Source organism: Myotis nattereri, assembly GCF_964212035.1.
Source record: "Myotis nattereri genome assembly, chromosome: 12".
In the NCBI taxonomy this organism is placed as follows: domain Eukaryota; kingdom Metazoa; phylum Chordata; class Mammalia; order Chiroptera; family Vespertilionidae; genus Myotis; species Myotis nattereri.
In genome coordinates this window covers 56,034,390-56,061,480 of record NC_138087.1, presented here as the reverse complement: position 1 = coordinate 56,061,480, position 27,091 = coordinate 56,034,390, and the positions used below count along the sequence as shown (strand labels likewise).

Here is a 27,091-nt window from a genome sequence, read left to right as displayed (position 1 = left end):
CACTGGCTGTGTTTCTGACTCCTCAGACCCCAGACCCTGTTGGCTCCTCTGTTTCCAGGAGTGTCTCGGGTCGGCCATTCCCCGGGCTGAGCACCCCTCCCCAAGCCCCAATCAAGCGCATACTGTGGGCAGCCGGCTGGCATCCCTGGCCTCCTGCTAGGTGTGAGGTGTCAGGAGCTCCCCTACCCTGTGGACTGACCACACAGTGGACTGAAGTCCTTCCCCTGGTTAACCAGTAGCCAGAGCGGCTGCCCGTGCCCAGCCCCGTGACCAGTCTCCCACTTCCATGATGCTAGCAGGGAGGCCCAAAGCAGGGCAGCCTTGCCCAGAACCGTCCTGCTGCCCGCCCCACCCGCCGGCCTCCTCGGAGGCCCTCATGAAAAGAGGCCCAGACAGGAAACCAGCGGCGTTTGCCCCAGCCCTGGTGCTCAGTGCCGTGGCTCCTGAGGCTCAGGGGACTCATGGGTCTCAGTCTAGTCCGTTGTTAATTGCGAGGTTGGACTTAGCCCATTGTCACAGCAGCCAGCCCACTGTGTAGAAATGTCTTTTTATGGGTCTGTGTCCCCAGTGGATGGGGAGCTTCTCGGGGGCATTCATCTCCACGTGCCCAGCTCCTAGCCTGACATGTGGCACTAGCAGGTGCTCACTGATATTCCCAAATGGATGGCTGGGAAGCTAACATTTCTCCAGGGCCTGCTGTGAACCAAGCTTACCCTTTAAGGGTTATCCTTTTATTATTAACTAACTTCATCCTCACAGCAGCCCTGAGAGAGAGGTCCTGTTATCAACCCATTTCACAGGTGAGGAAACTGAGGCATCAAAAGAAACTTGTCCAAGCTTACCCAGCTGGTGAGTTGGGGAGCCAGGACTTAAACTCGGGCACTGTGGATGATCATGTAATTCCCAACTATCACATTCTATGTCTCATCAACCTAATTCTCCGTTCCTAAGGCCAGGGCAGTCTAAGCTCTCCTAGGACAAAGATGTGAGACTCGCAGGGCCTTGTGACAATTTAAGGGTAAATGTGTGACAGGTCATTTGTGCACAGCACAGTAATGCCACGGGGGGAAGTACACTTCTTTTTGTGAGTGAAATCCACGGTGAAATGACAGGCTGTCTGAAGGAGGGGGAGCAGGTGGGAGGCCCAACAAAATAAGACTACCGTGCGTCGACGACTGTTGGAGCTGGGCGATGGGAATGTGGGTGTTCTTTACACTAGTCTCTGCTTTTGTATAACCTTGCACACTTTCCTAAAAATAAGTTTATGTTTCTTAAATAAAATAAAATTAAATCTATGACTATCATACAACCACACAGGCTGCCTGCCACCTTGCCGACAGTGTCTTTGGCCCACCCCCCTCTCTCATCGCCCTCAGGCCTGCCTCTGACAGCCTCCCCAGAGAGTCGCCTGCATCTCTGTCTACCTCGCTCTCTAATTGCCTGTTGGTTTGTCTCCGTCTGTCACTTTCTGTGACTCTGAGAATCAGGGAAAAGTTCTACAATGAAAGACACCCTTCCATTTTCGTCCAGAGACTCTCTTCTCTGTGTGTCCATATCTCTGTTTTCTTCTTTGCCTCAACCTCTTCCATTCATTGTGACCTTGCTGTGCAGCTAGGGAAGGTCAGCTCTGGGTCAGTACCCTGCCTCAGAGGGCGTGTCTCGGGTGTTTCTATGCTTGTGTGGGTCCTCAGGTCGGCCTGGAGGGAAAAGCCGGGATTTGGAGACAGACACCTTGAGATCTTGGGTGAATCATTTCTCCTCCTGAAGCCCTGGCTGCTTCGTCTGTAGAATGGGAGTGATGCTATCGCTTCCCTGGGTCGTTAGAGAAGGAGTAGGAATGGTGTTTTGTTAAGTGAGAAGCACCACGCATGCTGGTTCTCGGGCCTGCCTCCACCTTCCCTACAACTACCCCCTCCACACACACAGTTTCACAAGGTGGCAGTGGGGACTCCAAGCAGCAGCCTGGCCCCCAGCAGACTCTGGGGTGCTCTCCTGGGGTGGCACCAGCATTATCAAGAGACACGGGAGCCACTGTACCAAGGAGCTGGATACCCTGGCTGGGTCCCCTGGCTCCACCAGAACTAGCTGGTTAACCATCTCATAGAAACAGAATCAGCTCGGCCAGGTCAGCAACAGAGCTCTCCACGGGGGCCCAGCGGTGGGACCTTCCCGGTGCCAAGCTACAGGCACCGCGGGAAAAAACGGTGCGTTACAGCTGACGCAGCATCCCCATTCTCCAGGCCTCGGGGATCCTCAGAGCAAGGTCAGAGAGCGGCTGTCACAGGCCCACAGTGGGGCTCACACACAGGCACTAACGTAAGCCATGAGGATTAGAAATCAGGTATCAATTGTCTGGCCTGTCTTTATTCCATTTTCTCCCAGAACCTCCCTGCTTCCTCCTCTGTGCCCAGATCTCTGTTTATTCTCCTGTGCCTTGACCTTGCCCATTCATTCTGAGCTTACGGTACAGCTCGGAAAGGCTGGCTCCAGGGGGGCTGTAGAGGGTGTGTTTCAGGTGCTTTCACACATGTCTGAAAAGTGTGGAGAGAGCGACATGAAAGAAAAGGTGATTGAAGAAGACAGAAGCCCAGTTTTCTACTCCCTACCATGCTTAACTGTCCAATAAAGCGACATTTGTTTTCATCTCTTTTCACTTAATGAAATGATAATAATAACTATCACATACTGAAGGTTTGCCACATGCTGGACATTGAGCTAAGGCCTTTATGGTGATTATCTCACTTAATCCTTTCACAACTTAGGCAGCACGGATTATTATTCCCACTTCATGGATGAGAAAGCTGAGCCTTAGAGAGAAAGAAGTAGATGCCCAAAGTCACTCAGCTAGAAAGCAGCAGAGCTATCACTGGAACCCTTGTTATATTTTCTACACAGGAAACATATTCACACACAAAATTACATTGAGACATTGAAAAGGGTTCTGTGTCTGTGGTCCTTGGAGAAGACAGGGACCCCTTATCTTCACTGGGCAGACAAGTCTGACAACATGCTCAGGCCTGAGCCCGCCCTGTGAGAAGGGCCCTGGCCAGCTAGCCCACGTCCAGGGAGATGACCATGATGGAGAGAAGGTCCTGAGAGGGATGCGTGGGGAGTATGGTGCTGATGTCAAATAAATGTCAGGGGCCCAGAGGCCACACGGGCACCTCAGGTGGGCCAAGTTCTTTGGGTTCAGCCCAACTTTTCTGAGTCCAGACCAGGAAGCCAATTGACTGCCTCCTGGTCATCTCCTTTCGATGTCCCACGGGCACTCCAGTCCAACATGTCCCAACGGAACACCCCCTCCAACCTGCTCCTCCTCTGGGGGCCCTCCCCTCAGCAATGGCACCATCATCCACCCTTTAGTCTAAGCCAAAGACTGAGTCATCCTCAACTCCTTCTCCAAGTCACTCCCATTCAGCCCAGTCAGTTCAACCTCTCCAATCACTACCAAATTCAGATACATCTCCATCCCTACAGCCCCCTGCTTAGGCCAGGCCACCCTCATCTTCACCTGGACTTTGCAGTAGCCTCCTGCCAGGTCTCCTACCTCCAGCATTGCCCCCCTCCAACCCATTCCCCACTCTCTGACCAACTTCCTAAGAGTCCATATTCCAGGACATCACTCCCCTGGTCCCTCTCAGCCCAAGGAACCCAGCTGGAGAGAGAAGAGAGAAAGACCAATTCCCTTGGGCTTTCTAGTTCATGCCCCCACCCATCCAGCTGACTCCCTGCTCTCCATCCCCCCGTCCATCAAGCTGATCTCTGGTCTGTTTCCCGTCATGTGCCCTTTTCCATGCACTGCTCTCTGGCTCCCTCCTGCCTGTGCCTGTGCCTGCAGGGATCTCCTTCTCCAAGTGACTCTCATGATGCCTGTCCGTGTTCTCATGACTCCTTCTCTCCCTTTGCCTTCCACAGCATCCCCTGACAAGCTACATGGATACACTATAACCCCAGAGAGCGAAGATTCTATTTTGTGTATATCTGAAGTAGTCTTTTCCTTTCTTAGATCTTAGACATTTGCATGGGAGAATGAGAACTCTTCATTCCTGACATCTGGGCAGGACTTTACATTTCACAAAGTCCTGTCACATTCTGTTCTCGGTGATCTCCACAAAGCTGTGGGCTAAGAAGGACGGGGGTTATTACTCCCTATTTATTGAGATCTGCCAGAAACTGCAGAACCAGGTTTCAAACCTGGGTCCTCTAACACCACGCCTGGACTCTTCCCACTCCACTCTGTGGCTCCAAAAGGAAGATGAACGAAATCTGTTCACTTACCCAAGATCCCTATCCATGACTCTTTCCTCTGTGCCAGCCTGCCTACAAACTAGCGAAACCAGGCCTTTCTCCCAATTGCCATGAGTCACCAACATCAGAGGAGGAAGCTGCCAGGACACTCGGTTGTCCAGCATGACTGGTCTTACACCTTGTCTCGGAACTCACCTCTCCGCTGTGGAAATCATCTCGGTGGGAAAGCACCACCCGCAGCCCCGGTGAGCGGGTTGTCCTTTGAGCTTCTCCAGCCTCTTGGTTATGACTGCTTCTGACAGTCCGGAGTTCCACCCCGTTCTCTTCACAGCACCCAGAAAACTCACGGAAAAGGCAAACATCCAGTCAAATATTTACCAGAGAAATCGAAGCAAGTGGGTGGCCTTCTTCCTTGTTTCTGAACGCTGCTGGCTGTTCTTCTGCTCTTCCTCCTCTTCTCACGCTGAGTCAACAGGAACCTCCCTCCTACTTCCCCTCTCCTGGGCCCTTATTGTCTCTTGTAGGCCCCTGCCATAAGCACTGGCCCTCTGAGCCATCAGAGCTTTGCCCAGCGGAGGCCTCTAGCTGGCTGTAAAAATTATTACCAGCAATCCAGTAGGACTGTGCCTCAAGCAATAAACGAGGAAACTGGAACCACTCACTGATTTTAAGATTCTCCTTGGAAACAAGGCCGCCCATTTGCTGGGAGAAAGGGTTGGAGACAAGTTAAAAATGAATCCCACATTAAAAAAAAAGAAAAAAAAAAGAATCCCACAGATATGGTGGAGAATGTGGTAAGACTTCTAAGTACCATAATTGCCCATGGATTCTAAATGCCCACCCTGTTTCCAAATGATCTTCTGGGACCTAATGGCAACTAGACTCCAGGTAGTCACTGCATCCATGAGCTCCTAAGCCAGTCTATGGCCCCACCACACTTTTATCACCCGTAAGTTGTCTGTGGCTCCTCCCCTTCTCCATTCATTATGCCTCCTGATGGTTCTTATCCATCCATTTGTGCCAGAGGGTTCAGGGTGTGGGTATGTCTTGTTCACTTCCTCTTTTTCCTTCTGCCAGCATGGAGTTGGTGTTCAGAATGGTGGAGCCACAACCTGGAAGGAGCCTGGGTCCCTGAATCAACACTGAAGGAGAATAGGAATAGCCGTTTAGATTTTACATGAATAAACAATAAAATTCTATGTTAGGACCATTATACACTTTGGAGTTGGCTATAGCACCTAGTTCTTACCCTAATCAATACACTGTATTTTCCATCCACACTGCTTCTGCCCCAGATCCAGTCCTCTGCACCTCCTGTCTAGACTATGGTAAGAGCTCTCTAATGGCCTTGCAGCTCCTAGGCCAGGGGTGGGCAAACTTTTTGACTCGAGGGCCACAATGGGTTCTTAAACTGGACCGGAGGGCCGGAACAAAAGCATGGATGGAGTGTTTGTGTGAACTAATATAAATTCAAAGTAAATATCATTACATAAAAGGGTACGGTCTTTTTTTTTTTAGTTTTATTCATTTCAAACGGGCCGGATCCGGCCCGTGGGCCATAGTTTGCCCACGGCTGTTCTAGGCTCTAGGCTCAGTGCATACATACATACACCTCCCTGCAGCACAACTCAGATCTGTCACACCCCTGCCAAGCATCGTCCCATACTCTGCGCTCCCGACTCGAGCACTCCAATCCAAGCCTCCCAAGAAGTTGCTTTAACCCTCTTTTCCAGCCTAATCTCCACTGGTTTCCTACACACATCTACAGGGTTTTTAAAGTTGCTTATTCTGGATCTTCAGGAGCAAGGAACAGAGATCCACTCAAATTGCCCTGAGTTAAAGGGGCTTCCTATTACTCTCCGGCAAGGGCTGGGATCCAACCTGGGAAGGTGTTGGAAACTGAGGTTCTTGGGAATAGTTCTTGCCCTCTCGTGGCCAATGGGTTTCTCTTTCTCTCATCTCTCTGCCTCTTGGTATTTTGGCTTCAATCTCTTCTCTCTGCAGTTCAGTCCCTTTGCTTCCTTATGATTTCCACTCTCCCCTGGTTTCAACTCAGCACTGTCCTGACTCTAGCTCACATCATCCTTTCACCTTCTACCCGCAAAATTCACTGGCTCCTTTCCAGGGTTTTCCCAGGTCTAACTACCAGGAGAAAAGATCTACCCCAGTTTATCTTTTCCCCCAGGTAGGACACAGGCTAGTCTATGCTCTTCTGTCTTTGGCTCAATCCCACACCCCTTATATTCATTTTCTTAGAGCTGTCATGACAAAATGCCACACACGGGGTGGCTTAAACAACAGACATTCATTATTTCACAGTTCTGGAAGCTGGAAGTCCAAAATTAAGGTGTCAGCAGGTTTGATTTCTACTAAGACCCCTTTCCTTGGCTCGCAGAAGGCTGCCTTCTCACTGTGCCCACACATGGCCTTTCCTCTGTGCAGGTGCATCCCTGGTGTCTCTGTCTGTCCTAATCTTCTCTTCTTATGATGCCACCAGTCAGGTTGGATTAGGGCAGTGATGGCGAACCTTTTGAGCTCAGCGTGTCAGCATTTTAAAAAACCCTAACTTAACTCTGGTGCCGTGTCACATATAGAAATTTTTTGATATTTGCAACCATAGTAAAACAAATATTTGTATTTTTGATATTTATTTTATATATTTAAATGCCATTTAACAAAGAAAAACCAACCAAAAAAATGAGTTCGCGTGTCACCTCTGACATAGGTTCGCCATCACTAGATTAGGGCCTACCCTAATGGCCTCATTTTAACTTAATTACCTCTTTAAAGGTCCTATCTCCAAATACAGTCCCATTCTAAGGTACTGGGGTTAGGGCTTCAATATATGAATTTGAGGGGGACACTACCCAATCCATAACACCCCTGATCTAAGCAGCTCTGGTGGAGTGGGAGAGGGTCATGGAGGCAGTGAGCAGGCACCATCACTGACAAACTCAGGCCATTGGTGTTTGCCCACCTTGATCCCTTTACTCCCACCCAGAACACGCTCTCCACCTCTGCTCCCCACCATCGTCTTTGTTCATGAAGTCCTACCTCAAGCATCATATCTGGCATGAAGTGTCTCCTGACCACCAGGTATAATCTTATTTCCCCTGGCTTGGTCTACATCTCTTTCACAGCATGTATTCAGGCCTTCATTTGTTTAACGCATTTAACGCATATTTGTGGCGAAGCAGCCTGGTGCAGTGGTTCAGAGTGTGGCCCGTGGGGCCAACTCCACCATTTCCTAGCTGAGTAGCTCTGGGCGAGGTACGTGGTTAAGCTGGCTGAGCCTCAGTTTGACCTGAGGTAAGGCACACCTGCTTGATGGACGTGTGAAGTTGAAGTGACCTAATACACATACAACGCTCGGGGGGGGGGGGGGGGGGGGCTCACGCGCAGTAAGTGCTCAGTGGCATTAGCTGTTACTGGGCGCCTGCTCTCTGCCCGGTCCTGGCTGCATGCGACCACACAGTCACGTCACAGTTCAGGCGTCCAGGTCTCAGCTCCCCTGCTAGATCACAGCGGCTAAGAGGCCACGACTCGACCTGATTCAGCATGACGTCTCTGGGGTACGGGGAAGGCCCCATAGGTGCTGGTTCTCAAAACTGAAAATAATGGAAGAAAAATGAAAAAGACAGAAATATAAAGATCGCGTACAACATCACTCTCTTCCTCGATGCCTGGAAACAAAGAAACAGCAAATGTGTTTTCCCTGGAGCCGGGCCCTCTCTGTGCCTGGAAGCAGCAGCTCCTGGCGCATCCATGCCGCGTCGTTCCGGGAAAAGCCTTGCAGAGTGCTGCTTCTTCCAGGCGCACGGAGATGCTGTCCCTTTGGGGAGCGCCCACCTGCCAGATGCTTCCTGGCTCCACTGCTCAGGCTCAGATGGACATTCTAAACTCTGATCATGCTAGTTCTTCTCACAACTCCTCTCGTCACACCATTAAGGAAGAGTCATTTTGAACTGCACTGACCGCCCTGGGGAGGTTGGGAAGGGAGCTACCTTCACGGGGAGAAACACTAAGACACTTGTTATGAAGTGTTTAAGTTCAGGAAAATTCCACCCATAGTAATAAGGACCCATTTCTAAGGGGTGACCATGCTGCTGACATGACCCCTTTTGAACCGGAAGTCAAGCCTGTGTAATAGATTTCATTTTCCCTCTCCCATACTTTCTCAGTTTAGTGTTGAATCAAAACATAGAACTTACATGGATCCGGAGAATATGTCACCATTGGATTTGTCTCTACCATTCTAATCTATTGCCTCTCTTATCCAATGTGCACTGATTCCTGTTTAAGGCTTTGGGGCATTTGAATACTTTTGCGGAATTCATCCAGGTTATTGATAAAAAGCTGAATACAACAGAGCCCTAGAGCACTCCACTAGAGACCTCTTTCCAGGAGCCAGGTCACGATGCTGCAGGCAGCTGGCAACGAGTGGGAAAGAGATGACTGACTACACCCGAACTCGGGTTAGGAAGGGTTACTGTGTTTAGCCCTGTGTTCAGCAGGGTTCAGAGTTTTGGAGACATGACGGAAGGAAAGTCAGTTGTTCATCACAAAGTCAATGCTTGTCTCTCAAGTGCTGGGAGCTTATCACAGGACAGCCTCTATTTATTCTGTACACCTATGGCTTAATTATTAAGCTCAGAAACAAAGTAACCAAGATATATGGAAGACCTAGTGCAATTTCTTTGCTAGTGATATTGACAGCTTTCTGGGTGGGTATGACTTTGACTAAGAACATTTTTCTCTCTTTGAAAAACAATGAAACTAACCTATATTCCTCTCCTGTCCCTTCTCTGTCGCAAACAGGGCTGGCTCCTCCTGCTGGCAGAAGGAAACTCCTTAGCTGAGTATTCAGTGACTTTTGTGATGTGACCTCAATTTATCGTCACAGACTAGACTCAACTCTGGGTAAGTCCACAGGAAAGCTGGACTGACCTCTCAGGTGCCACCCACCTCTCCTGCCCTCACTCATGTCACAAAGCACCCATGTGCCAAGAAGTATGCTAGTCCCTGAGGACAGACACACATCTTGTGCCTCCTTCCCAGGTCGGCCAAGATCCTGGCTTAAGCACAGTATCCTCTCTAGGGAGGTTTTGGTGCTTTTCAGTTTATCTCCGATGGAATACTGAGGAGGGGAGAGATTACTGCACCAGAAGGCAGGCTGGACGAACGGCCGAGGTGGTACTGCACAGGGACAGACAGGAGCAGCAGATCAGACCCTGCAGAGGCCATTTCTAGAGCCCCAGGAGGGGGACCCTTTAAAATGAAGGCCAACCAAACTGAAGCTGGGGTGACTATCTGTATGCATTTCTCTTCTCTCCTCTGGACCGAGAGCGCCTTGTCCCAGCACTTTGGCTCATTTGTATTATTAGAAAATGTTTATCAAACTAATGAATTAGGAACATCATTCCCAGATCTGTAATCCCTGGGTTGTCCACAAGATGGCGATTTGCACGGGTGGCACAACAAACTGCAGTTTGGTGGAAGCCATAGGAAAAGATGCTGAAGGGAAGAATGGAGAAGCAGGAAAGACTTTCTGCAGACTTATCATCCTCTGCCCCGCCCCTGGCAGGAACATGCTATCCCTTCCCCATCCACATTTAAAGTATCTGCCTGTCAGACAGTAACGCCACCAGCACCAAGCCTGGATTCCACCGTACCAAGCAAGCCAGCAAAGGCCGATGATCTGGTCCTCTCCAGCCTCACCTCCTGCCTCCTCAGCTTCCACACCCCACACAGCTCTGCAGCTGGGCTGAGCTTTCTCCCCGCTTCCCACTGTACGGCGTTCTCTCAGCTCTTCCTGCCTTCAGACACACTGTTCCCTCTCTCTGCCCTCCTTCCAGACAACTCCTACTGTCTCCCCAAGACTCAGTTTAGGGAGCACCTTTTCCAGAAAGCCTCCTTAACCCTTGCCAGACAATAGACAAGCCTCAACTTCCTTCCATCCTCACTTTCCCCCATAATTCTATGGGCCCACAAGTGTTGCCCACAGTGTTAACTGGCTCTCTGGGAACCAGAGTTCACTGGGCTATAGGCTTTTGGGCAGTTTCAGAAAGGAAATGGATGCCAATCATCTTCAAAGCGTTGGAATGTTTTCTCCGCCCAGATATCACAGGCTCAGGGTTGGATAACTGCATTTTTTGTGCAATTAAACGCTGTGTGAAGTTTAAAAGCCTGAACCCAATCCCAAATATATCACCATATCTCATTATAACCCAAATCACTCCTGACCATGAGATGCACCACGACTTTATGTAGTATTAAGGGGGGAAAGCTAATTAAACGATGCTTCACTAATTGTAGGAGAGGCCTGATTTCAAGATGATAATAAGTGGGGAAACTGGGAAAAACGACAGGCGGAAAAACCAAGCACGGAATAATGTGCAGGGCATGCTGCTGCGTGTGTATGTGTTTAAAGAGAGGGGGCTGTGTGATGACACTTTTATAGGCATACAAAATTCCCGGAAAGACACACCAACAACCTGATACGTGTGCCCTGTTGAAGCTGGTCTGGGGCATTGGGTGGAGGGGAAACCCCCTTGACATCATTACATCCATTTGTAAACTTTGACATTTTAAACCATATATTCCTTTTTAAAAATAAAACTTTGAAAAATGCAAAATAAAATGGCGCATCCTTCTGAGAGGATTAAGGAGCATAATATTTGGAGCCGGCCTTGGATCTGGAAACCGTATGTACAAAACAGACTACATAGCGACTTCGGGCAAGTTCCTGCCCCGCCTGCGTGCCAGTATCTCCGGGACCCGACTGCAGAGCGGCCAGGAGCCCCCCGCGCCGCACCGGCCCCCGGCCGCCCGGCCGTCTGCGGCGCCCCGCGGTGCGGGCCCGGCCAATCAGCAGCCGCGGGGCGGAGTGGCGGCGCCTCCCGCGCGGCGCGGAGAGCGAAGCAGAGGCGCCTCTGCCGTCCCGCAGCGGACGATGCCACGCTCACCCGTGCTCTCGCTGCTCCTGCTGCTGCCGCCGCTGGCCCTGGGCCTCGGGCTCCTCGGCGCGGGCGGCCGGCGCCCCGACTGTGGTCCGTGCCGGCCCGAGCGCTGTCCTGCGCCCGCGCGCTGCCCCGCGCCCGGCATCCCGGCGCGCGACGAGTGCGGCTGCTGCGCGCGCTGCCTGGGTGCCGAGGGCGCGAGCTGCGGGGGCCGGGCAGGCGCGCGCTGCGGCCCCGAGCTGGTGTGCGCGAGCCGCGCCGCCGGGGTGGCGCCCGAGGGCACCGGGCTCTGCGTGTGCGCGCAGCGCGGCGCGGTGTGCGGGTCCGACGGCCGCTCCTACCCCAGCGTTTGCGCACTGCGCCTGCGCGCTCGGCACGCTCCTGGAAGGCACCTTGGCCACCTGCACAAGGTGCGCGACGGCCCCTGCGAGTTTGGTGAGTCCGGCTTCCGCCCCGCAGTATGTCCCTCCTTCCCCCCCACACCTCGATGGACAGCGGTGTCGAAGCCTCAGTTTTTCTCGTCCGGCAGGGTGCTCAGGGAGACGGGCAGGAACTCACATCTTGCGCCCTCCCTTACCAAGCTCATAGCATGTTTTCCTCCACAAGACGGGGAGTTTGGGAGTGGCAGGTCCTCACTGTTTGGATGGAGAGGGAAGGGACGTGAAGATGCCAGAGGAGGAGGAGAGGACCTCCAGACCAGGACTCGGGAACTACTCCGGGGAAGTAAGACCTTTGGAGACCTAGGCTCTGAAAAGATTATAGTGCCCGCAGGGGCAGACCCAGGTTCTGTGGAGCTAAGGCTTAATACAATTTGGAAGGTCCCACTTTAAAGGAATTGAAAATTAATCATTGCTTGGAACCTAGAAACTTAAAGCTCATTAGCATTACAATACAGTTGTTTATGGGTGCGCTTGCTGCTCACCCTCTCTATATAATTTTAAAAAATCAAACAAAAATAAATCAAAACATTAGTAAAGGAATACCCAGAGATGCACTCTGCCAGCCCACTAGATTTTGGAGAACTGCCCCTTTCTACGCTGCCTGGAGGGGCAGGTGGAGAGTCTAGGGTGAGTCCCCAGGAGTCCAGCTTGGGGTTCTGGCTAAATGACTAGGTCAGTGTAGTGACTTCAGCTCCAACAAGGAAGCTTTGGGGGTGGGGGAATGCCTCAACAGGCATTGGGAAGTTTCTATTATTGTTTTCCCCAAAGCATTCCAAGTAGATGCATGTCCAGGAGACCAGTGTTGGAGATGGGGTGGGAAGGCTCCTGTCCCAGGAACATGAAAACAATGTTTCATGCGCCTCCTTGGAGCACAGGAAAGTCACCAATGGCTATTCCTAGTTGGGGCTCCCACCAGGAGAGGGCTGGCCGGCACTTCCTGTACTGCTGGTTCCCTGAATGACCTTGGGCTGGTCCCTTCTCCTCCATGGGCCGTGTCAGCCCTGTGGAGCCACTGTTGAGGTCCCTTTGTTTCTGCCCTGTGGCATTTAAACAGTCCTGTCTCCTTCCTTTTTCTAGTTCCTGTCACTCGTTTTTTACAATCTGCTTTCCTCAGCAGTTAATTCACAGGCAGTTCTCTTTGTCTCCAGACAGGTAACACTTTCACTCCACATGCAGGAGACATAAATGCTGACCAGGTCCCCGGAATGTACTGGTGTGGAAGGTCTCAGATGATTTTTCCCTGGAGTGGTATTCTGTTCCCAAGAGAGAGAGAGATGCCTTGAAAAATATTTAAGATGTTTAGACCAAATCTATTATGAGGAGGAGCCAGCGACAGGGGGTGGGGAGCAGGGGACCGGCCAGGGGGACCAGTAAAGCCTGACCAACTCCCAGGTCCCCTACACCCTGTTCTGTGCTCTTTCAGGACAGGACTTGATTGTGTGAAGTTAGGCAGGTGGTGGTTGCCATGGTTACCAGCGGGAGGCCAGATGGCAGATGGAAACCCCATACCCCTAATTCACTGAAAATTACCCAATGACAAGTAAATGTGACAGCCCCTCCACTCTGATCTATGGGCCCTGAGGCGCACCTCAGGCACCAGCCCCAGTGAAAAGATGTTCGTGGAGCCAAATGGAGGCAACACAGAAGCTGCTTTTAATGATCCCATTAGTGACAGGCATCAGGCCTCCCCGGAATTTACTTCTCCTTTCCCACCAGTAATTGTCAGCCGCGACAGATCCGGCCCTGTCTTCCCGTCGCTTCTTGTCCTGAGATGTAAAGTGTGGCCCCTGCCCCTGTGTCCTGGTGGGGCCTGAAGGTGTGGACAGGCTCTTACCCCGCTAGACCAAGGCAGGTGGCACCTCACTCTGTGCTGCCTAAAGCCCCCCTCTATTCAGAGGATGCAGCAGGAGCACTTTTAACAATGCCCCCAGGGGACCCTGGTTGAAGGGAAGCAGGCGCAGTCACTGCAGCAGCTGTTCTGCCTCAAAACTGGCAATAAAGCCACCCCTCCCCAGCTCCTCGCCTGCCCCTCACTCTGCGAGCTTCCCACTTTAACAGAGCGAAGCCTCCGTAAATTTGTATTAAGTTCTGCACGGCGGGGGAGGTGTTCTTACACATGCCTCTCAGGAGCATTAGGAAACAGTTTTCAGGCTGAAATGCTTCCCTTTCCTCCTGTGTTTATTGAAGACCCACTGTGCTCCCACCTCTGCATAATTATTTGCTGTTTGAATATATTCAGTAAGTATATTTGCATCTCATCTTCTTACTCGGTTTTACCACTATCCTGGCCAGGACTCACTCCCATTTAATAGAAGGGAAAGCTGAGGCGCAGATTGGCTACTCTTGAGTCTTGAGGGTTTCTTAGTCTGGATCTACCCTCCTGTTTCCGCCCCCAAGGCTTGTTGCTGGTTCCCCTGTTTAGTACTGGGTGACGGCTCCTGAGAGGAACAGGAGTAGCCTCACAGAAGAGGAAGCCTATGAGAGGAGCCTTGAAGGACGAGTAGAAAATTCCCAGGTTGAGGAGTGAGGGAGGCGGAGGTGCTGGGTGGGCAAAACGGTACCAAGGGACCATTGGTACGGTTTTGCCCACCCAGAGTTTAGGGCCAGGTCATTGCCAGCCTGAATGCCAGGCTGAGGGGCAAAGCTTTGTTCTATACAGAACGATTGGTTCTGTTTCTCAGCTGGAAGGAGGCGTGGCATTCTGTGGTTATTGCTGTCGTTATGTTGAAAGGCTGTGTTGTTCCTTCCAGGTACGCGCTCTGATTAATTGCTAACATTGGGAGGGGGTGGGCTCCTGCACACAGTAGGTTGACGTCCTGTTTCGAAAGCTCAATTAGATAGGAGCAGCGTCCTGTGCCAGTGCCCACCAGGACACCAAGCCTCTGAAGCTTCAATAAGCTCTTAAGCTCCCGAGTCTTGGAAAATCTACCTCGGTTGGAAGTCCAGCTCCACTTAGACATATGTCTTTCGAGGCGTGTGTTACCAGGTAACCAGGAGAGGCAGCGAATGCCACTTTGTGAGAGGGACAAAGAAGGGGGGCCTCGTGCTCAAAAGCCTTTCAAGCGCAGGGAGGGCCTGGGGGCGCAGGCTGAGGGGAGCAGGATTAAGCTGTTCCTCATTCTACGTGGTAAGGTGACTATTAGCATAAATTACAAGGGCTGTTCTGCGGGTTGATCATTAAACTCTTGGTGGGGCGCTTTTTCCTGCAGGCAGATGGGGTCCTGGGGGATGACTTTTGATATTCTTTCTTTCCCTAGCACCATTAGCTTGAAAGAAATCTCAGAGGCATTGGGAAGATCTTTCATTCCGGCCATCAAGGACACAGCTGACAGGGTGGGGTGCGCGGACCACCACACGCTATAATAATAACATCGGTCCCTTTCATTTGCACAGATCCCACAGTTAGTGACACAGTCACATTCATTCTCTCCCTTCACCCTGGAGGACCAGGGCCAAAGTCATTGTCTTCATGTGCAGATAAGGAGGAAATGCTTCGCAACTCCCCGGAGCTCCTGTGCTGGGCATTTGAGATTCCCTCGGTACCATTTTGCCCACCCACTGCTGCCTTTGTTGGGGCACACCTGGGTGACTATTTTCTGTTACCTGGTGGGTAGATTTGTGCTGTCCCAGCATTTCCAGGGCTGTTGCCGGCATGAACAGAAGAAAACAAGTATTGAGCAAGGAAGGGCTAGAAAGACAAAGCCAGCACGTTCAGACTGGACAGGCCAGGCACCATCCTCCCTCTTGAAAGCCATCTGACTCCTGTCAAAGGCAGGTAGACGGGAAAGCCTGGCTCTTCCAGGAGTGTGGCAGCTCTGGCAGCGGTGAGGCTTTGCCCCGGGCTCGCCCGAGGAAGGGCCATGGCCTCTGGGGCCTCCAGAGAGGACTCTCCGATAGGTCTGCTCACCAGAGCCCATTAGAGCAGTGATGGCGAACCTATGACACGCGTGTCAGAGGTGACAAGCAAACTCATTTTTTTGGTTGATTTTTCTTTGTTAAATGGCATTTAAATATATAAAATAAATGTCAAAAATATAAATCTTTGTTTTACTATGGTTGCAAATATCAAAACATTTCTATATGTGACACGGCACCAGAGTTAAGTTGGGGTTTTTCAAAATGCTGACATGCCGAGCTCAAAAGGTTCGCCATCACTGCATTAGAGGCATCTTTGAGGAGACCATCCTGGGGGAAGCACCACCTGCCTCGTCCTCAGGTCCCTCCATGGAAGCCTTCACAGTTTGCGAGGAGTCTTGTAATTGTTCCTCACAGCAGCATATAGGGATGGGAGGGAGAATTGACCCCGGTGCCCATTTTAAAGAAGAAGCAACTGAGGCCAAGTCATAATACGGGGGTGTGGCCGAGACAGGATTTGAACTTGGTAACCTTCTGCCAGTGGTAGTCATGAGGTTGAGTATCCCAGTGCCACACCTGGATGAGCCCTTGGGGACAGAAGTACTGGGGATGACCTGCTAGTGTTAAGGACACATCACCCATTCAATGGTATCTTCACAAGAGCTGTTTCCTTGGGGCGATGCCCAGAGGGTTTTATTCCTGGACAGAAAAGAGTCAGCAGAGCAGTGTATCCTTGGACAGGCCTGCTGGCAGGGAAGTCCCTGGCTGGTGTCTGGGAACTTGGATTTCAGGAGGATGCCGAGCTGAGAGCAGTGCTCACGGTGCTTAAACGGAACGAAGGGGAGCTGCACCCCTGCTCTCCTCCTGGGAGCCTGGAACTTCAGTGTGTAGTCGGCAGACGGAGCCCAGGTGGCCGGCCCCCACTAAGGCACTGAGTGTCGAGTGAGCGTCCCTGGTAGATGGCGTTTTGCATGTTGTCACAATTTGCTGCTGGGGAATTAGCGTGTCCTGTGACTCCACTGGGAGGGGCTCTTGGAAGCTTGCACCTGGTTTTCCCAGTCTTTGCCCCGTGTGCCCTTTCCCTTTGCTGACTTGCTTTGTCTCCTTTCGCTGCAATCACAGCTGTAAGTAAAGCCATGCTGAGTTGTGTGGTCTTTCTAGAAAATCATCAAGCTGAGGGGTTCTCTTGGGGACCCCCAACATAATCCCTAAGGAATTTTCTCGTACTGGAATGGCGTCCAAACAAAATAACGAATGTTTCACTTTAAAAATCAGTGTGGAGCCCAGCGGTGTGTCTCACTGGTTGAGCATCGACCTATGAACCAGGAGGTCACCGTTGTGGGCCTCATCCCCAGTAGGGGGCGTGCAGGAGGCAGCCCATCAGCGATTCTCTCTCATTATTGATGTTTTTCTCTCCCTTTCTCCCTCTCCCTTCCGCTCTGAAATCAATAAAGGATATATATTTTAAAAAAATAAAAATCAGTGTTGGGTTAATAGATTCAGGGTCCCTGTTCTTCCAGACCCTTCACCTTTCCGAGCCTTGGTTTTCTCATTTGTAAAATAGGGATAAATGCAGGGCTGGTGTGAGGGTGAAAAGAGTAGTGTACCTGGATGTGTCATGTAGGGAGAGGGCAGAGCTTGGAGCCAGACCCCAGGCTCATAGCCTGGCCCCGCCTTTTACGGCTGGGTGACCCTGCCCAGCTCCCCGGGCTGGCAGCTGCTGAGAGCTGGAAAGGTCAAATGGGTTAATAATCCCCGTAAGCAGAAGAGTGCCTAGCACACAGCCAGCTCAGTGTTAGCTGGTGGCATTGTTGCCATTGTTACGATGATGATGATGATGATGATGATGACTGATTGTAAAGAGCTGTTATGGATAAAAATGTTTTCAATGTAAAATCAGACAGGTTAACGTTAAAAACAGATTACTATGACAAAGAGACACGAGGACAATTTTCTAGCTAACCGGACTGTCCTCTGACGGTTACACAACTGTATGCATCTATCAGAACTTAGACCTGTACGCCAGAAAGGAGGCGTGTGCTGTGTGTAAATTTAAAAATAAAATTTTGAATGTCACTTTACCATCAAAAGCTCTTTTGTAAAAGAAATGGTATTTTCTGCCATGTGAAATCAGTGGCAAAGACAGCCTTTCCTAATTGCAGTTATTGAAAGAGAGGGAGAGGGAAATGCAAGGAGAAAAATAGGAAATGTGATTTACTGGTTTATTCATTTAGACCTGAAAGGGATTGATGAAATCTCATTTAAAATTTATGACTTTACATGAACGAAAGTAAAGCATGTTGATTGAGTGTCCCTTTGGAATCCATTGAGGGCTTTGGAGTAAGACGTGATTCTGGTTGTTCCCACAGCGAGCCGTTCCAGGACCGGTTTGGGCTCGGGGGGGAGGCGATGCGGGCAGGAGGATGTGAATACATCAGACTCTCTTTGTCATCTGTGCAGATGGGGCTCCTGCCAGGGAGCAGGGGCGTTGTGGTTCTTTGTGGCAGCCAGGCAGGCGGCGGGGCGCATCGGAAGGTGTCAGAAGCCTAGGACCTTGGTTCATCGAAGGGACGTTGAGCACACTCAGCGACGTGGGTAGAGGGCAGCGAGACGGCCATAACTGAAGGCGTGAGCTGATCAGACAGACTGAGGGGGAAGAAGGGCAGTGATGTATTCAATTCACTAGAGGCCCTTGGGGCACCCAGGGGGCTGTAGGGTTCAGAGGGCAGCCTGGGATAAACAGGCGGGAGTTACAGGGAAGTGGGTTTTTAGCTCCAATGAGGACAAGCTTTCTTACCAGCAGAGCCCTTCAAGGATAGAAGGGCCTGGCTCCGTAGGTAGTGAGCTCTCTGTCACTAGAGGCATGCACTTGGAGGTTAAATGAGCACATCACAGATGGTCAGGCACAGGATCTTGGGGAGAGTCAGGACCTCTAGTTTTGATATTCTGTGGCTCTAAGATAGTTCCCCAGAGTTTTTTGGGCACCAGCTTGACGGGTGTGCTTCCTAGTCTGTCTGAAGGAGCCAGACCAGCCTCATTTCAGCATCCTTTCACTCCTCCCTGTAGAGAGCGCCTGGGAAGGCACATGGGCATTTCTTTAATTATTGTCAGCTGAATCCAGTGGCGTTGGCAGAGCCACGTCCTGGAAACACACCTTGCCAGAGGCAGGAGTGTTGTCAGCCTGACTTTCAGCCCAGGTGCCAGGGGGTGGGTTTCGTTATCTAAATCCAGCCAAGCACCAGGAATGAGTACGACTCAGGCCCACCCAAGAATGCACATAATCTCCTTTGTCTTGACCTTTAGTAAAACTTCCTGGGTTTTGCTGTATAAAATAAACATGCTGTATTGGCTCTGGGTCCCTGTCTCTCCATCAGAGGACAGTGGTCCCATCCAGTCCCAGCTTTCCCTACTGTATGTGTGTCTGTCTCTTTCATTTTCTCAATTCCCCGTCGCCCCTACTCAGGAACCGGACCGCTTTCTAGCCGCGCTGGACTTGAAAAAGAGAGAAATATTTATACCTCCCCTCTCCCCTTTTCTCCCAGCCTTTTGTCTCCCTCCCTTTGTTCTTCTTTTCCTCTCTCGGGCTGGCTTGCCAGGCTGTCCTTGAGTCACCAGGAAAGCCCAGGAGTCTGTACACTCTGCAGTAGGAGAATGAATGTGTTCGCTCTTTTTGTTTCTTCATCCAGTCGTCTGTTGACCAGACCTGCGTCTGACCCCCGCTTGCACATTGTGTTAACTGAAACCATCACTTTCACACTCATCACATAATAAGATCAGCTCAACAACCCGTGATCAGCGAAACCCAGCAGAGAGCATTTTCCCGCCAGGGACCCACACTTCACCTGGCCCAGGACACCGTGGGGCCAGACGCGAGGGTGGGCCACGCTTGCCTTCTTGTGCAGGTGAGACAGGTGGAGCACCTGGACTGCGCGGCAGGCTATGATTCAGCAGGTCAACGTGGTGCAGAGCCTCTGGTCCCGGACCAGAACACATGCGCTCTCAGCCCTGCGTGATGGGAGCGTCCGCCTCTGGAGGAGGGGGTGTATGCCATGCAGAGGCAGGAACAGTGAGGGGCCGATGGAGAGCCTGAAGGCCAAGCCCCATGGACTTGATTCTTTTAGTCCCAGTGTGAGTAGAGCAGATGCCAGGCACGCAGAGAAGGGCAGAATATGGAGTACGAGTTAAGGATTTCTAACTCGGATAGCCACACACTCTCCGGTGCCCTCCAGTGAACCCACACCCTCCCTCTCCTTTCTGTAATGCTCCAGCAGCCTAGATCCACACTGCCCGACCCCCAGCCTCTACAGGGCTTCCAGGCCAGCAGTTCTGCCATTGGGGATGGGGAGGTGTGCGGGGTGGGGGAGGCCAAGTGGAGTCTGTGAGTCTGTGATATGCAAATGAGCATCTTGAATGGACCGCGGGGGTCTCAGCTCCAGGGTGGATGCAGCTGTCTTAGGTGGCATTATTCTTCGAGGGCCCTCCATGTGGAAAGAGAAAAGCCCATCTGTTAGTAGACTCGGCTGTGGGTGAAGCAACACCAGCCCCTCCCGGAGCCCAACGCCCTGTCGTGCAGTTGAGCCAAAAGCAGATGGCACCCGGGGCCTGGGAGGGAGTGTGAGACCGAGCTCTGCCGCAGACAGGCTGGTAGCTTTAGGAAGCTGCCTTTTCTCTCTGAACCCGTTTTCCTGCTGGTGGGGCAAAGACAATGGGTGACGAAGCACGCAGGCATCCCTCCGGGTCTAAGGCAGACTCTCCTCCACGATGCCTTGCCTGTGAGTTTGTTCTGTGTGTGTGGAGAGCTTTGGTCTGCCACTGCCCTCCCCATGTTCGACGGGCCCCGCAGGCTCACCACAGTCAGGGGATTCCGGAAGCGGGGTCCTGGGTCCGGGCAAGGTAAAGGTTGTGTTCCCTTGTCTTCTTCCAGCTCCTGTGGTCGTCATCCCACCCCGAAATGTTCACAACATCACCGGGGCCCAGGTGTACCTGTCCTGCGAGGTGAGGGCGGTGCCTCCCCCAGTCATCACGTGGAGGAAGGTATTTATATATCAGAACTCTCCTGTGTGTGTGTGTGTGTGTGTGTGTGTGTTTGGGGGGCAGATAAAGGCTTTTTGTCCTTTTAAGTGTGTTTGTGTGCATATGTGGATCATCAGAGGACTTTACTTTTATTTTATTTATTTTTTATATATATATTTTATTGATTTTAGAGAGGAAAGGAGTGGGGGAGAGAGAAACATCAATGATGAGAGAGAATCATTGATTGGCTGCCTCCTGCACGCCCCCCAGTGGGGATCGAGCCCGCAACCCAGGCATGTGCCCTTGGCTAGAATTGAACCTGGGACCCCTCAGTCCGCAGGCGATGCTCTATCCATTGAGCCAAACCAGCCAGGGCAGATCAGAGGATATCTTATATACCATTTCTCTGCCTCCAGGTTTATGCCTCAAAACATTCACCCTAAAGCTCTCCCCAGAGAAGAGCCGTTGCCATCCTTCCTGTGGCATTTGCTCTCTTGGCCACTCAGCTGTCGAGAAAGTTCTGCTGTTTACCTAGCCTCGATCAGCTGGAATGAAGTAGGAGACTACGCCACTGGATTGGGTTTTAGAAAGACTTGGCTGGTGGCAGACAGTCCCATCCTGTTCCAAAACTAGATCTTTTTGCCGATCAATTTTTGAGCGACTAGCACGGATCCTAGCATAGGTTGTGCCTCGTCTCAACAGCCCTGAGAAGCTCTGACCTGCCTCTGCAAGATGGAGCTGGTGTCCGCATCTTTGCTGTCCACCAGAGTGTGCTGGCTGCATATGCATTTGGGTTTTTAAAGTGACTGACGAACATTTTAACAGGAACAGGAGCTGTCAGGGTTTTGGCCTTCCCGTCAGTGGGAAGATGAAGACAATGAGGATGTCTGTGGGAGGTAGTTTCCAGAAATGCTTTCTCTGAACCATTCCTGGCTTTCCTGTCCTCTTCAGGTCACACAGTCTCCTGAGGGCACCCAGGCATTAGAGGACCTGCCTGGGGACCATGTCAATATCGCTGTCCAGGTGCGAGGGGGTCCTTCTGACCACGAGGCCACAGCCTGGATTTTGGTGAGTAGCTCATTCGTTTCAGATTACTGGCTACTATTGACTGGCCCTTGTAAAGCACCCTTTATATTTCTATAACATGTTACATGTTTCAAAGCTGATCTTATCCAGTTTTCATTGGCCCCCGGAAGAACTCAGAGGAAAGCAGGGCCGGCAGTATAACCCCTGCGAGCAGGTGATCTTTCGTGTTCGGCAGAATTATGGCCCCGGAAAGAGGTCCCTGTCCTAGTCCTTGGAGCCTATGGATGGTTTCTGTTATGTGGCAAGAGGGGAGTAAGGTTGCAGATGGAATTAAGGTTGCTAATTACCTGACTTTAATAAAGAAGTTACCCCACATTATCTGGTGGGCCCAATGAAATCACAAGAGTCCCTTAAATGTGGAAGAGGGAGGCAGGAGAGAGGCAGACAGAGAGATGGCAGTGGGAGAAAGACATGACTCGCCATTGCTGGCTTTGAAGATGGAAGGAAGGGGCCACAAGCCAAGGAATGCAGGCAGCCTGTAGACTGGAAAGGTATGTTCCCCTAGGGCAGTGATTCTCAACCTGTGGGTCGCGACCCCTTTGGCGGTCGAATGACCCTTTCACAGGGGTCACCTAAGACCATCCTTCATATCAGATATTTACATTACAATTCATAACAGTAGCAACATTACAGTTATGAAGTAGCAACAAAGATAATTTTATGGTTGGGTCACAACATGAGGAACTGTATTTAAAGGGCCAGAAGGTTGAGAACCACTGCCCTAGGGTCTCTAGAAAGAAAGCAGCCCTGCCAACACCCTTGATTGTAGCCCACTGAGACACATTTGGACTCCAACCTCAGGAAGTGTAGATAATAAGTTTGTGTTGCTTTAAGCCACTAGGTATGTGGTAATTTGTTACAGCAGCCATAGGAAACTAATACATTTGCCCAAGACCACATAGCTGATAAGGAGGGAAGGCTAACTTTCACATCTTCTCATAGCTTTTCTGTGCCACTTGCAGCAGTTTTGCTAAGATGAGGGAATGAATGCCATGTGTTTGAAGGAGCAATGAAGTGATGAGACAGGGGTTCATGTTGGCCAAGTTGCTCTAACTCTTTGAGCTTCAATGTCCACAACTGTAAAAAGAGGGCTTTGGACTGGACAGCGTCCAAGGGCCGCTTGATTCTAACCATCTGTGACTTACCTGCGAGGCTCCTGTAGCATGAGGGTAATGATGCTCCCCCTTCACCCATGATCACCGAGTGTTCAAAACGAGACGGTGTGCATAAATCCTCCCCCGTCTGTAGAGTGACTCGCCATTGATAGAGGTTGTTCTAACGAGAGAAAGCAAGAGAGGAGAGCACTGCTGTGGATCTGCTCTGCAGGGGCCTGGGAACAGGGTGCCCTCAGGGGTGTTGTCCCCACTTCGCCACCATCTCTACGAGGTTTGGCGAATCCTCGGCATCCAGCTCAGAAACTCAGAATGCAGTTGGGTCCGTGGCTTTTTCAAATCTGAGCCTCGGTGTCCACAATTGTAAAAAGAGGGCTTTAGGCTAGACAGCTTCCAGGGGCCCTGTGACCCTAACATTCCCAAACTTTCTTACAAAAAGTATGGAGGAAAGGTTTTCTCTGGAGTTAATTTGTGAAGGCTGCCTCCTTTGGGAGCCCCTGTGGGCCATTCCTTGGGCACTAGATTTTTGTTCTTTTCATTTGCAATATTTTCCTTATAATCTATAACCAGTGGTTCTCAACCTTCCTAATGCCACGACCCTTTAATACAGTTCCTCATGTTGTGGTGACCTCCAATTTCATTGTTACAAATTGAACATAATTAAAGCATAGTGATTAATCACAAAAACAATATGTAATTATATATGTGTTTTCTGATGGTCTTAGGTGACCCCTGTGAAAGGGTCGTTCGACCCCCAAAGGGGTCGCGACCCACAGGTTGAGAACTGCTGATCTATACCTCTCCCTTTCAATAAGAGGATGGGGTAGCTCACAGTAAAAGGCAGGGATGCAGAGGAAACATTAACATGAGAGCCACGATAGAGGGTGCTGAGGAAGACATTTAAATTCTTCGTTGGCAGCCAAGGCAAGAAGAGAAACAGAGTGAGCTCAAGCTTATTTTGAAAAGAATAAGTGCTCAGAGGTATCACCAAGACTCAATAAGGAAGTGATTTTGCTGTGCCACAAAGAACTATAAACTTGTTTGCTTTATTTCTAGATCAACCCTCTGGGAAAGGAAGACGAGGGAGTGTACCAGTGCCACTCGGCCAATGCGGTTGGGGAGGCCCAGTCCCACGGCAAGGTGACGGTTAGCGACCTGAGCACGTACAAAGCCCCTCGCTTCCCAGCTCCACACGACCGCATGTGACAGAGTGAGTACATGTTCTAAGTCATTTTTTGTATTTTATACACCTGTGCCCCAAGAGATTGAGATGGTTTATAAAGATGTGCAATAAAAAGAAAAAAAAAAACGCAGGAAACCAGGATACAAAACAAGAGTAGGAACATACGACAGCAGGTAGAATCTCTAGTGTGTTCTATGCACATATCACTCTGGGCTTCCCACCTACCATGCACATCAAGAGCTGTGAGCGTTACAGGCATGCACAGGGTAACGAGGACCGGCGGTTTCTCTCTGTTTCTGAGGCTGAGTGGAGTGTTTCCTGCGGATCCCCCTAGAGAGGCACCAAGACAGCAGACACAGCCATGTGACAGCACCACATGCCCACAGAGAAGACACATGAGCCTCATCGTCTGTGTCCCGGTTCCTCCCTGTGTCTCTTAGCAGCATATCTGCAGAGAACCAGCGTCTCCCTGGGCCAGGCGAGCCCTAGTCCTCAGTCACCCGGGTGAGAGCTGTCCCCCACCAACAGATGGACTGTGAACTTAGAAAACGAATCCCTTATTAGCCAACTTCTGCTTAACAACCCCCAAACCTCGCTGGTTCACAGGCACCAACATGTATCTCCTCCTCACATTCCATGTCGAGGTGGCAGGTTGGCGTGGCTCCCCGCCATGTGGGGACCCAGCTGGAGGAGCAGCCCCGCTGTGGAATATGTCCACTCTCGTGGCAGAGGGGACGAGCAAGAGGCCAAGCCAAGCGCTCAATCTCATTTAAAGTTTCTGCTCGGATTCAACATTTGTCACATCTGCTTAACTCCGTATCCAGAGCAGGTCACAGGGCCACATCCAGCCTTAGAGGGGTGGCCGGCGTCTGCTCCTCTCACAGGAGGAGGAGGGCAGGGAGGCATGATCTTATTTGTGTGTGTGTATGTGTTTTTAAATATGTTTTTTATTAATTTTTTTTTTAGAGGGAGAGGAAGGGAGAGGGAGAGAGAAATACCGATTGGCTGCCTCCTGCTTGCCCCCTACCAGGGATCTAGCCCACAACTCTGGCATGTACCCTGGCCGGGAATCGAACCAGCAACTTCTAGGTGCATGGGATGATGCTCAACCATCCGAAAGGGAGGCATTATCTTATAGAACAGCAGGAATAATTGTGAACAGGCACTGTCACCAAGGCATACTGACAATTTTTCAATAGCAGGAAAAATTAGAAACAATATGAAAAGCATTAGGATTTTGCTGTGGTTGTGATGTGTATGATTTAGCCACTATTGTTAGACACTTCCTGTGTACAAGGCCTTATGTCAGGTCTATAGGGATGCACAGAAAACCAAAAAGTGAACGTCAGGAAACTACCAGGAGTGCCATTTCCCCCACCTCCCAGCTAGCAGGAAGTTGACTGTGACAGAGCAGGCTTCTGTCCTCTAACTCTTTTCCCTCTCTTCTTCCAGGGTCTCAGAAGCATGATCACGGGATGATGGGAAAGTCAAGTTGTGGGTGGTTTTGCTGTGTGACAAGTTGGAAAAACTGTTTGTAGATGACCCCTTTCGTATGTTTTTTAAAAACTAGATGCAAACTAGATTCTTATGCAGATGTAGTTTTTAGCAGGGCAAACACGGGGAAAATGTCTGGACTGCACGTGGTTTTTTTATACTTTTGAAATGAATTGCTCTGAGAGAATTCTTTTTTTAACTACTCCCTCGCGGGGGCGGGGTGAGGGGGAAGGGAGCATGTCGTGGTGTATTTGTAACTCTAAAGGGCTAGACGAGGGGTGTGCGCTGTGACCTTTCACCTCAGTTGTCTGCAGCTGATTGGTGGAGCCCTGTGACTTAGTGTGTGTGGTAGAGCCGAGGAGGAGGGTCCCTCTGTCCTTTGCCTGACCTCTCATTTGCTGTGTGACCTGGACAGGTCCCTACCCTCTCTGGGCCTTGGACTCTTCACCTGTGAATGTGGCATTTGGACTGGATGTTACCTGTGTCTCTTTGAGCCCTGTCATCCTAGAGTAAGATGGCCCTACAGGAAAAAATACAGGAAGTGTGGGCTTAGTGTCCTTTTTTAAATGGTATTTCCTCAAAAACAAACACCATTGCTTCACACTAGGGCAGTGATGGCGAACTTATGACACGCGTGTCAGAGGTGACACTTGAACTCATTTTTTTGGTTGATTTTTCTTTGTTAAATGGCATTTAAACATATAAAATAAATATCAAAAATATAAGTCTTTGTTTTACTATGGTTGCAAATATCAAAAATTTTCTATATGTGACACGGCACCAGAGTTAAGTTAGGGTTTTTCAAAATGCTGACACGCCGAGCTCAAAAGGTTGGCCATCACTGCTCTAGGGTGAGGATAGCTGGCTGCAGCTCTTCTATTCCTGCCACTCTCCCATTTTAAGGAAACACTTTACCAGACTCGGGGGCCCCATGGCTGGGCGTTTGGGGACCGAGATGTCTACTTGTTCCCAGGCCCAGCGTTCTTGAACCAGGTGGGCAGTGGAGACCTGATTCCTAGACATCAGATTGCAAAAACAGGTCCCATGCTCTCTCTGGGCTGTGGAACGAGAGTGTAATAGAAGGTCTGACTTAGAGGTGTTTTGACTTCAGCCAGGAATGGGGCTTGCTTTCTTTATTTTAAATGAAGAAAGGAAGAAGGAGAATATTTAATGTCTGGGCTAAAAAAAATAGATCTCCTCGGCGATTAAAACTTTTAGAATCGGGATCTCTCATGTGGATAGTCCTTGACGTTCATGAAGCCCTTTTCCGTCTGCCGTCACTTCCCAAGTGCAGGGCACCAGGGTCGGGTTAGTGTCCCTGCCCCTTTCCTGGGGAAGAACCAGGCTCTGAGAGCAGAGCAGGTGCCCAAGGTCTGACGGACTCAGGTGCCTGGCCCTCCTGGGCGCGCTCTCCCCTCCGTGGTGCTGCTTCTCGGGATCATCTCGAAACTGGGTAGGAGAGGCTGCCAGTTCCCCAGGTTTCAGGGACTCTTCTCCAGGTTCGCCTCAACACTGAAAACGCCACCTCGTGCTGCCCGCGGTGGGCGTGACATCTTGGGGTCCTTTTTGGAATTGCATTTTCTGCCTTTAAGGCTGGCCGTTTCACAACTGACATTTGGGGGTGGCAACACCGTGGCATGCTACACAGCAGTAGACGGGCCTGGGAACCCAGACACAGAGGTCCATGTGGGGCTTCACCCC

At 50.8% G+C, this 27,091-nt stretch overlaps 2 protein-coding genes across 2 annotated transcripts in view; one reads left to right on the top strand and one right to left on the bottom strand.

Moving 5' to 3' along the window:
- The window catches only part of LOC308528375 (stimulated by retinoic acid gene 6 protein-like), a gene marked incomplete at its 5' end in the record, with an annotated part of 32,495 nt that extends 27,885 nt beyond the window's left edge, over nucleotides 1-4,610 (bottom strand). Inside the window, one exon of the mRNA XM_081103995.1 lies at nucleotides 4,444-4,610. Coding sequence (XP_080960121.1) covers nucleotides 4,444-4,610 — 167 coding nt within the window. The remainder of the gene's footprint in view (nucleotides 1-4,443) is intronic.
- Nucleotides 4,611-11,200: 6,590 nt separating this feature from the next.
- On the top strand, nucleotides 11,201-25,476 carry IGFBPL1 (insulin like growth factor binding protein like 1; the record flags this gene model as incomplete). The annotated part of the gene is made up of 5 exons (XM_081102973.1): nucleotides 11,201-11,642; nucleotides 20,427-20,536; nucleotides 21,467-21,583; nucleotides 23,770-23,923; nucleotides 25,349-25,476. The coding sequence occupies 4 exons, from the start codon at nucleotides 11,201-11,203 to the stop codon at nucleotides 23,917-23,919; spliced, it is 819 nt and encodes a 272-aa protein (XP_080959099.1). The 3' UTR covers nucleotides 23,920-23,923; nucleotides 25,349-25,476.
- Nucleotides 25,477-27,091: the final 1,615 nt, after the last annotated feature.